The following is an 11860-nucleotide window of genomic DNA, read 5'->3' as shown; positions in this document are numbered from 1 at the left end:
TTTATAATTTTTTTTTCTTTTTATTTTTTTATCGAGATATTGTTTCATTCTATGTCTGAAATTAAAATATGTTATTAATGTGATCGATATTACTAATCTTTAATTTTATTAATGTATATATGTATGTATGTATGTATCACCAGATATATTCAAGGGTTTGACAAACCCTAACCCTTTGTTTATACATATATATATATATGTTGCAGTGTTTAATTTAATTTAGTTAGGCCATTAATTTTATGTGGTTCCAAGATCTCAATGGGTTTAAAAGATTAAGAATCCAAATATGTTATTAGTAGATTAGTATATATATATATAATTAATTTTGCAATTTATGAAATAAAGATCAATACTTCTTTCTTGAACTAGTTCACACCATGACTAGTCAGTGACAGTAACAACAATTTTATCTTTATAAATTAATCTTCAAGATATATACATACATATATATATATATAGCAGATTTGTTAACAACAAAAATTGTAAAATTGTTTTAATGAAGAAATTAAAAAAAAAAAAAAAGGGAATAAGAACAGAAAACCATCTACAGCTCAAAACCTTGTTCATCACTTCCCAATTAGTTCACATAAAACAATCAATCTGATGTTCGATACCACACGCTTAATTAATTTATACATATATGCATTATACGATCCATCCTCGCCGGGAACTCGACTAAAAAGATGGCTTATTCGCGAAGACACTCGAAAAACTCAAGCTTCAAGCTAGTTGAAATCCTAATTAAGAATGCCCAAAATCCCTTCTTTTTTTTTTTAGGGTTTTGATTTTAATTTCTGAATTGGATCACTTAGGTGATTATTTACCTCCTCTTTGAAGAATCCCAAAATCAATCGGATCGATATCGACACCTCCAACGCCGGTAGTCGATCCATCCTTATCGACACTATTACAAGAACCACTCCCTTTGTTGTTGTCAATAGCCTTTTGCATTTGAAACTCCCTAAACTTGTGCAAATAACTCGAGACGACCTCCGAGTAGTTATCAAACCCTAATGAGCTCAAAGCCCGGCAAACATCGTCTCCATTAACCGTCTTGCGATTCTCCTTGTGGCACCGTTCGGAAGCCTCCCCGGTGACGAAGGATATGAACTCCGATGCGCATTCTTGCATTCGTTCCTTTGCCTCTTTGGAAATCTTCGCGTTCTTGGGGAGGATCCGTTTCATGATCCTCCCCACGTTGGCGATGGGGAGCAATTTATCAGGTTGGTCAGTCATTCTTTCTTCGAGATATTTTCAGATCTATGAGCAGCTGACACGTTGTTCCGTCCCCTTGTTTGATTGTATACATATATAGTATGTCTTACGCGCTCGTTAAATCTCATCCGTTCATCGCTGCCGCCGCGAACATCGATGGCTTGACCAACGGTGTAGATTAGGCCTTGTTGTGACCTAATTTAAAGGAAGGCCTTTAGTTCTAGTGTGGGTGTAAAGGGAAGCACAAATTGGTGGTAAAAGCACATTAGACCATTTTTATGTCAAGTCATATGGCCCTCATGGAAATGCCCTTTCTTGGTGTGTATTTATATATATATATATATAGATAATTATTTAATAATTTAATTTATTTTTTATTTATTTATTAATGTTATATATATATATATATATCATTACAGAAGTTGAAGGGGAATTGGAATCTATAGGGTGGAGCGTTTGCCAGTGCTTTTAGTATTATTTTAGTTTGATTACTGTGCTTAGATATCATTTTTGGATGTGTTTTGGTTTTGTTTCGAAAATTATAAGAAATTAAATAAAATAAATTATTTAATGTAATATTGGGTAAATTTTTTTTTTTTTTTTTTAGTTCCGTAGACCCCTTTATCATTTTAGTCCCGTAAGTGGAGCCTGTCGCAAACTAGTCCCATAAGTGAAAAATTTTCGTTGTTTTAGTCCTCCGGCGCCGGAGATGCCCGCGTGGCTCGCCGGAGCTGACGTGTCCGCCAGGTATCGCTAATTTGGCGGACACGTGGATTTTTTATTTATTTTTTTCATTTTTCCAAATTTTTTTAAAACTTATTTTAATTTATTTTTAATTTTATTTGTATTTTTTTATTTGGTCCAATTAAAAAAATTAAAAAAATGAAAAAAAAAATCCACGTGTCCGCCAGGTGTCGCTGACCTGGCGGACACGTCACCTCCAGCGAGTCACGCGGGCGTCTCCGGCGCCGGAGGACTAAAACAACGAAAATTTTTCACTTACGAGACTAGTTTGCGACATGCTCCATTTATATGACTAAAATAATAAAGGATCCAATTAAGAGACTAAAAAGACAGTTTACCATGATATTGTATGCAATGTAATAAATAATTTTCTAGAGAATAAGATTTTGAACTGAAACCACAAGTAACCAAATATTGACATTTAGAGCAAATTCGAGTCAACACATTGCAAGATCTCTCTTGGTTTATTTAATTCCATAATTTGGAGTAATTAAAATTCGGTTTACTAAGTATTTCTTTAAAATTATTTTACTATATATATAATTTTTACAATATATACACTATAAAAATATTCAACCATTATTATTATTATTATTATTATTATTATTATTATTATTATTATTATTATTATTATTATGTTCAAAATTCTGGGTTACATGAGTTAATTAGGGATTTGTTCTTTTTTGTGTTCTAGAAATAGTAGAATTGAATTGTAAAAATATTTTGAGAAATAGTGCAAATTGTCTGGATAAAGTAATTTTTATTATTTTAAAAATATTTAATAAGAAAAGAAAATACTATTTGCTAAGTAGATTTTAAAGTATTATGATTTAGTTTGATTGTAATTTAAAATAAAATATTAATTTGAATTTTTATTTAAATAATACTTTGATGTGATTTGAATAGTAGTATTTTTTATTTGAAATAAAAAAATAAACACACCTTTAATAGTTTATATGTATATAATACAATAGACGAGTTTTATTTTAATAATTGTATATCTAAAATGTTAATAATATTTTATATATAAGTTGATTGTCATATATAAAATGTAAGATTTTTTTAATTATGTGGAAAATATAATTGTTAAAAAGAAAAAGAAAAATCATAGATTAATTTCATATGGATAAAAAATAAATAAATTGATTAAGAACTTGTTTTGATTTTTTTATTTTTCTATAGTGATTGTTAGCTATCATGTTTTTAATTAACAAATAGATGCTAGTTTTCTATTTCTTTTTTTTTTTTTTTGTATAATGCAATCCCATATTTGTTACATTTAATAATATATTTGAACAATATATTTAAACAAATATTTCGCCCCACTCATTACTTTCTTTTTTCTTTTTAATTAAAAATAGACTTGGGTGTTTTTTTTTTTATTTTAAATAAAAATTATTACTATTCAATTCGATCATAATAAAAATATAATATTTATTTTTTACAAAATATCCAATCAATATTTTATTTAAAATAAATTTAAAACCACAACTATTTATAAACTTGTATTAATTTTTTTATATAATATTATATTTTTTTTGTCCAAAATAAATATAACCCTTTAATTTTTGCATGCAAATTTTATAATATTAATATTTTTATAGGTAATAATATAATAGAAGGATAAAAAAACCCTTAAAGTCATTTTTTTTTATTTGCATCATTTCCAATATAGTGTAAAGTCTATATGTATTTTTTTTATTAAAATAAAAAACATATACATTGAGTGTGGAGATACTAAAATGATAAAATAGATATATTGAGAATGAAAAAATATAATATTTAAATTTTAAAATATTATATCAAATATTTTTTTTTATATAATTATTTTGTAAAAATAATTTATAAAATACTAAAATACAACTAAAACCAAGTAACAAATTTAATCAAAATTTTGATATCGATCCTCTTTAATTTTATTATCATTCATTACTATTACTACATTGGTGTGTTTGGTTAGAGTTTTAAAATTTATATGTAACATTATTCATTTTATGCAATTCTCACAAAATATTATTTGAATAAAAATTTAAATAAAAATTCAAACTCAAATTAAATCAAATCAAACAAACACAGGTAACATTGAGAATTTTTTTATGTATCAAATACTAAAAGCATATTGTTTACCTATATATGTTTGTACTGTGATTTGTAATGCTTTAGAAATAATAAAAATAAAAATTGAATGTTATACAAATACATAGTAAACGTAATTATAATTTGAATAAAATTTTATATTTTTTATATAAAAATATGCATCATAATACATAATTTTTAGAAATCTTTCTCTAATGAATAACACAAACAATACATTACTAACTATAATTAGTCAGTACTGACAACACACAAAATACATACTAACACATGATATATAAATGAACATAATATTATATTTATTTATATAATACAAATACAATACATAATCAGATATACCTAGTTCATACAACATACTACAACTGATATTAATATTCCCCAATCCCATAACAAAGTATTTATTTTTTCATTTTAGTCCGTCCGATAACAAATTATCTATTTTTTTTTAGGAACTGTATTGTCTACCTAGCATTACAAATACCCTTACAACTTACAATATATTACACAAATGTCATTACCTTTATATCACACATACTAATAAGGTTATTTTAGTCATTTCCACTTTATTCCTACTATATGTCAAGTATAATAGTAATATTTATAAAACTACGTGCAAAAAGCAAATGGATATTTACTTTTGGGACGAAGGGAGTATATATAGGATATATTAACATTGTACATGTATTAATTGAAAAGTGATATGAGTCGAAAATGATGTAATAGTCCGATGTTGAATAGATTGAACAGACTACTTATATCAATAATATGCATGTACGTTAGTGACGATAAAACGCGCGCTGAAAGAATTAATATTGTATTGACCGGTGGGGTACAACATGTGTTATTAATTATATTTTCACATTAACCCCAATTAGCATTTCAATTGTTCTCATAAAACTATCATTTATCTAAGTAGATATTTTTATATATTATATATCTAATTAAGTCCATAAAGCAGTAGATATTTTGCATTGATTCATTAAAGTAAGAGGAATTTAAAATGAATATAATTCCTCGTCCAACTCAAGACCCAACCTAATTAATTTTGATCAACATAACAAATTAAAAACTACAGAATGATTCTTTTACTTATTTTATTTTATTCCCAATTAAGGCTTATTACATGAAATATCCTCGGAAACCCTAAAATTGTGAAACCCTCGAATCATATTAATTAACTTGGTTGTGGTTGTGGTTGCGGTTGTGGTTGTGGTTGTGGTTGTGGATGTGGTCCCTGCACTACAAAAAAATAATATATTTGTAACGAAATTTCGTCCCTAAAGTTCACGTAGCTAACGTAATTTTATTACTAATTCCGTCTCTAATGTCATTAGTAACGGAAAAAGTAGATTTAGAGACAAAAAAATTTTGTTACAAAAATTATTTTTTCTTGTAGTGTTAGGCCTAGACCTAGCTAGCTAACATATATTCTAATTACTATTTTAAAATTATTAATTAATTAATTTAATTTAATTAATTAATATATTATGACTAGTTTTAGAAAGGGAATGAATGGACAGGAGATGTGCACGTACCTCTGCTCTTTAAATTAATTAAGGGTGTGTTTGTCTGGGTTTGGATTTTGAGTTGGGATTTGAATAGTAAAAATTTTGAATTTGAATAGTTGTATGATGTGATATAAATAGGTGTTGATGTGATGTTTTGAATGTAAAATTAATTTTTAGTATAATATAAAAAATGAAAAATAGGTGTTTGATTTGATGTTTTTGAGAAAAAAAATTGGATGAATAGTGTAAATCCAATCCAATCCCCTAGACAAACACACCCTAAATTAGTTTCGTGCAAATTAAAGTCTCGTATCGGAAGTTGGGAAGAAAATTTTACATTTTATAAGCTCCAAGTGAACTCCACTAGTTTGTGGCTTTTTGGAGAATATGCAAAAACAAATCCGTGCAAATTCAGCCCAAAGCGGACAATATCATACTAACGTTGAGTTGACGCAGTCCCAAATGCCATTGGTTGTGATGGTGGGCTCGCTCTCGTAAACTTTGTGTCGAAAATCTCCTAGCTGTATTAGTCTATGACGGATCAGCTCAAAGCAGACAATTAATATCATATTAGAATTGACCGGTCCCAACAGTGTAAATATACTCTACTAGTTCTATGCTTTTAATTAATTAATTTGTGTATATATTATTAAATAAAATATTAATTAGGTCAGCAGCAGAGCAGACCACTTGGTAATAATTTGTCTCCATTGTTATTTGTTTGCCACCAAATTAATTAGAACAGTTCACTTCAGAACATTAGTCAACAAAGTTCTTGAGCCTTGAGTAACGTTCAAATAATTATATATATATATATATATTTAAAATATACACACCCATTTAAATGAACTTGGCTTGATAAAAGCTTGAATATATGGATTCATAAATTTGAATAAAAGTTGCATACATCCTGTCTTAAGTATATTCTCCTTTGTGGGCATAAAATATTGAATCAAGAAATTAACTAACAATATTGAGTACAAGAAAATAATTCCAACGCTAGCAAAATGTACACGAAATGGACGATCAGGATAGAATTCCTTGAAATCAAGGGCTCGGATTGTCGCAAGAGGGTTACTGGGATGGATGCATGGCCAACTTTCAGGAGAAATTAGTATTTATGATGTATCTTTATTGGGCCTCGGACAAATCTCATAGACTAATGTTCATTAAGTTGGGCTTATGATTTTATTATTTGTAATCGGGTTCGGATTTCGATACGTCAAGTCACTTGTCATGTGTGCTAATTAATTTTACAATTTTATTTTATTTTTCAAATTTTTAACTTCAACAAAAAGTATTTATTTCTTAATTTCATGATTCAGAGTAAAAATACATTCTTTCTTTACACATAAAAACATTGGTACAAAAACAAACAATTAAACCTACAATGAACCACAAATTGAAATCCTTACATATCCACATGACACAAACCACAAACTTCATCTTGCAACTAGCAACATCATAATATAATCACACAACTTCCTTCACTTGACCTTAGCAGCCACGTCAGCATATCCGACGCCGCGGCGCGTCGTTGGAACGACGGTAAAGAAGAATCCAGAGAAAACCCCGGCGGCCAACGGCAAGTTCTTAAGCAAAACATCCAAATTCTCATCCTCGAAAGAAAAGAAGCATTTCTTAACATCATCGTCGCTGAAGGCGAAAGCCAAGAACACAAAGAGGGACACAAAGGCATGGAAGAAGTCCACAACACCAACCCTAAACCTCGAAAGGTCGACCCGCGTGGCCTTCGCCGCCGCCGCCGCTTCCTCAGTCTCCAAAAGCCGCGCCTCGAGATTCCCGGCACCGTCGTCGTCGCCGCCGCAGCTAAAAATGTGAAGCCCCTTGAACGTGGCCACGCCATAGTAGAGCCGCCCTTGGCTGTCTGTGAAGCTGTCGGTGAACGTGGAGACGAAGCACGTGATCGATAATAGGGCGACGAGGGCGGCCGTGAGGCATTGGTTCGATATTTGGCAAATGCCTTTGTTCGAAAAGGACGGGGTTAGGGTGCGGAAGGCGAGCACGGTGCCGGTCGGGAGGAGGTTGGCTAGGTTGGCCACAGATGTTAAGGTTTTGTGGATGGGGTGGGTGGAGGGAGGGGTTTCGCCGGCGATATTCGTTGTTGGCGGCGGCGGTGGCGGTGGCGGCGGTGGCGTTGTGCCGTCGGTTTTCATGGTTTGGATTGGATGAAGGTTGGATTTTGTTTAGGTTTAGTTAAGAGTGGTTGTTTTTATAGTGAGATGGGATTGGAGATAGGTGTGTGTACACGATAGACATGTGATCTAAGTCTCTTTCTTAGTGGTTATATTTGTTGTCACGCCATGTTGGGTTATATCACGTTAAATCAAGACAAGCTAATCCTCGTCATATAAAAGGAAAAAAAAAAGACAAGATAATCCTCCAATCAAATATGGTGTAATGGTTTGAAAATGAATTGATATTCTTTTCAATGCAAGAAATCGTGAAGTATACAAAACTTGCATATGCATATATTGCAAATGATACTTGAGACCTAATTTCTTAATTTAGGGCTCAGATAGATATGCCATGTCTAACTCCCAACAAAATGTAAATAGAGATCTGAAATTATAAAACACAAAATATGGTCACATGGGACCTGCGATCTGAACCACAAAAGGTCCAGTTATGGCGATCGGCCCGGCCCGGATTGGATAATAGATTAGATGAAATACTCTGCTTCGGAGGAACGTTACTTTCAAGCTAAGCATAGAAGACATTGGCTAGCAATACTGCATTTCACCTCAGTTCAAGATCGTCTACGTCGACTCGACACGTGTCTCTAAACAATCATTACTCGTTATCGTCAAGAATCCCACGCCCGGCCCACTACCGTGCCTATATATAGAGAGAGGGATAATACAGCCAAAGACTCCAGCTTTAAAAACCCGCCGCATTGGTTTATTCAGCCCTCACTACAGAAGGGATCGGATCGCCCGAGAATTTTCGATTTTCCCGAAAATGTCGAGATCGCGGATCAGCTTCGGTGTTGCCGCTTTCGCGTTGTTCCTGATCGCGTCGGCCAGTGCCGAGGACGTCGTCGTGCTGACCGATAACAATTTCGAGAAGGAGGTCGGTCAAGATCGAGGAGCTCTCGTAGAGTTCTATGCCCCCTGGTACGAATTTCTCGCGTTTAATTTCAATCGTCGTCTGCTGTTTATGTCTCGACTCCAATCGTCGAATTAATTTTCATTTTCCGCTCTGTGTAATTTGATTCCGAGTTTAGTGACCTCGATCTGATTTACTCATTCAATTTCTCGTTCAGCTGCTTTCCATTTTGCCCTAATTTTTTAATGTGCATTCTGATGGACTTTGCATTTGTTCTCAGCGATAAAAATTTTGCCCTAATTTTTGAATGTGCATTCTGATGGCCTTTGCATTCTAAACGATTACTCACACATCACTGAAACTGTAAAAATTTTGAAAAAAGTATTTGGACAACGGTGTGATGGAAATTAAGGGTTGATGTTTGTTCTTGTACAGGTGTGGGCACTGTAAGAAGCTTGCTCCTGAGTATGAAAAACTCGGTTCAAGTTTCAAGAGGGCAAAGTCTGTTTTGATCGGAAAGGTCAGTCAATTTGATTTCTCTTGTGGCCTATGGTGTGCTAGTTGTGATAATTTCTTCGGAATTATACTGCCGGCATTATTGTTTTGCGAAGATACAAATGTTAGGAAATTTCATTAAGCAATCAGAAGTAATCAGCCATTGCAGTGCTCTTGGTGTTGAGTTTGCACGATTCAACAATTTGATATTTAGTTAATGGCTTGTTATTATTTGCTGAGGTAAATACACTATGCCCTGTATGTACATTCCTGTTGTAGGTTGATTGCGACGAGCACAAGAGCCTTTGTAGCAAGTATGATGTTTCTGGATATCCCACCATCAAGTGGTTTCCAAAGGGATCCTTGGAACCGAAAAAGTCAGTTGTGACCTTTCTGAGAATTCTATTACTGTTTTTTTATCTCTCCATCTTTTTTCCATTACAATTGCTGTTCTTTAATTTTGATTATCGTGTGAAGTTGTTTCTCCAAGTGCTCGTGTTTTCTTTTGATAGGTATGAAGGTGCACGGAATGCTGAAGCCCTTGCTGAATTTGTAAACAAGGAAGGGGGTAAGTGTTTTAATTTTTTCAGTTCTCGTCCATTCGTGATTTCTATCTATTGCTCACAATGAATATAGGCTTATTGGTGGCGAATTGTTCGATGCTAGGATGTCTTTTAGTTTCTTATGTACTAGGCTCTTATCAAGAACTTCCTTTGTAATGCTGTCTTCAGGGACAAATGTCAGGATAGTGGCGCCCCCTTCGAATGTTGTAGTTCTGACTTCAGACAACTTTGACGAGGTCGTTCTTGACGAGAAGAAAGACATTCTGGTTGAGTTTTATGCACCATGGTAAGTGTAAACAAAATGAAGAATTTAGAATTCTTGCAGCTTCGCATACTAGATGATTGTTTCTGTTCTTAATACGACTACTTTCTTTTACAGGTGTGGTCATTGCAAGAATCTTGCACCGGTATGTTTAGTCCATGCTCGATAATATTCTGAAACAAACACCGAAGAAACTAATCGAATATTCTTACATCTTTTCTTCATGTAGACTTACGAAAAACTTGCAGCAGCATTCAAGACAGAGGAAGATGTGGTTATTGCAAACCTCGACGCCGACAAGCACAAGGACCTTGCGGAAAGGTAAGCCCCGGGAATAAATCTTTGATGCAAATTAAAACAAAAATGAATACTTACAAAAGTAAATGGTGGTTATCCGAGCAGATATGGAGTTAGTGGTTATCCGACATTGAAGTTCTTCCCTAAGAACAACAAGGCTGGTGAAGACTATGACGGTGGCCGGGATTTGGACGAATTTGTCACTTTCATCAACGAGAAGTGCGGAACTTACAGAGATGAAAAGGGGCAGCTGACCTCCGAGGTTTTCGCCTACTTCATACATCATTAAGTATTTATTCGGATTCTGATTTACATTTTCTCCCTATAGGCCGGTATAGTCAAGGAACTCGATAGCTTGGTGAAGGAATATGTAAGCGCGTCCTCGTCTGAAGAGAAAGAATCTATATACAAACGGTTGGAAGCGGAAGCTGGCAAGCTTACGGGCTCCGCTGCAAGGTAGTCACAAATGCTATAAATGCTCACTTCTGTATTATTACACGCGACTCTATTTTGTATTTGTGGTATAAAAGAGGTTGTCTTCATTTATTTCCGTAGGTACGGGCAAATGTACATGAAAGTTGCTAAGAGTTGCCAGGAGAAAGGCTCCGATTACGCCAAGAATGAAATTCAACGGTTGGAACGCATGCTCGCTAAGGTACATTGTCAATCCTTCTTGTTGGGGCAGAACTTGTTGATATTCAGAAATAATAGCATTTTAATGATAAAGTCGGGTATAGATTAAAAAGATTTAGTAAGAAATTGAAGTAGAAAAAGTAATGCCAAAATTGATACTCCCTCCGTCCCTTAATAATCTATCTATTTTTTTATTTTTAGTCCGTCTCATAACAAAGTATCAATTTCATTTTTTAGTAACTATATGTCGTTACCTTTATATCACATAATACTAGTAAGGTTATTTTAGTATTTTCTACTTTATTCATATAACACCTCAATATAATATTAACATTTCTAAAACTCCTTGCAAAAAGCAAACGGACGAATGGAGTATTTATTAAAGTATGAGTAATAAAATGTTTTACTAAAAATAATGTAGGCAGAAATTTAGTAAACAACTATAAAAGAAAACTGTTGTAATTTTGGTGGACGGAAGGAGTGGTTACCATCTTGTTTCAAGTCCGCGATGAAGTTTCTTTCGATAAAGTAAATACTGTTAGGGGTCTAACAACTTCTTCCGGTCGTTTTTTCTTGTACAGTCAATCAGCTCGACAAAGGCGGACGAGTTCACTTTGAAGAAGAATATCCTATCGACATTTGTTCAAGATCAGTAACGGCTTCCATATTGATGCTTGTATCCTCAAAGCTTAAGTTTTTGTCGGTAGATGTTTGAGATTGCCCTCAAGTTTTTTCCGAGATGGGAGGATAGGTATTAATGTTTCCACAAGATTATCGCTTAAAACTAATACTTGCTCCGAATGAATTTTGAGTTCGCCATTGCACTTGTGCTTGAATTTGTTTTGGTATTTATGAAGCTTAGTTGAAGAAGTAGTTGTTTATTGGTGTGTCGATTACTCGTTGCATCATCTACCTGTGATTTTTATTGCAAATTCTCGTTTTGTTTTGTTCAATTGTTTGTATTATTATGTAGGGTAGTC

The 11860-nt window shown here is 33.1% G+C and overlaps 3 protein-coding genes across 3 annotated transcripts; 1 reads left to right on the top strand and 2 right to left on the bottom strand.

Annotated features, from left to right (window-relative positions):
• Nucleotides 1-564: 564 nt before the first annotated feature.
• On the bottom strand, nt 565-1261 carry LOC127247013 (transcriptional activator hap3-like). The gene has a single exon (XM_051268708.1). The coding sequence runs from the start codon at nt 1234-1236 to the stop codon at nt 817-819; it is 420 nt and encodes a 139-aa protein (XP_051124665.1). The 5' UTR covers nt 1237-1261; the 3' UTR covers nt 565-816.
• Nucleotides 1262-6847: 5586 nt separating this feature from the next.
• On the bottom strand, nt 6848-7751 carry LOC127247010 (protein DMP10-like). The gene has a single exon (XM_051268706.1). It carries the CDS (start codon nt 7736-7738, stop codon nt 7049-7051), a length of 690 nt encoding a protein of 229 aa, XP_051124663.1. The 5' UTR covers nt 7739-7751; the 3' UTR covers nt 6848-7048.
• Nucleotides 7752-8449: 698 nt separating this feature from the next.
• Nucleotides 8450-11750, top strand: LOC127247009 (protein disulfide-isomerase like 2-1-like). The gene is made up of 11 exons (XM_051268705.1): nt 8450-8698; nt 9066-9150; nt 9405-9502; nt 9638-9693; nt 9857-9974; nt 10068-10095; nt 10180-10271; nt 10353-10509; nt 10576-10703; nt 10803-10902; nt 11462-11750. The coding sequence occupies exons 1-11, from the start codon at nt 8544-8546 to the stop codon at nt 11534-11536; spliced, it is 1092 nt and encodes a 363-aa protein (XP_051124662.1). The 5' UTR covers nt 8450-8543; the 3' UTR covers nt 11537-11750.
• The last annotated feature ends 110 nt before the right edge of the window (nt 11751-11860 follow it).

This window comes from Andrographis paniculata, unplaced genomic scaffold, assembly GCF_009805555.1.
Source record: "Andrographis paniculata isolate CXL003 unplaced genomic scaffold, ASM980555v1 Contig30END, whole genome shotgun sequence".
Lineage (NCBI taxonomy): Eukaryota > Viridiplantae > Streptophyta > Magnoliopsida > Lamiales > Acanthaceae > Andrographis > Andrographis paniculata.
The sequence above is the reverse complement of the archived record's forward strand: the minus strand, read 5'-3'. Positions and strand labels throughout refer to the sequence as shown.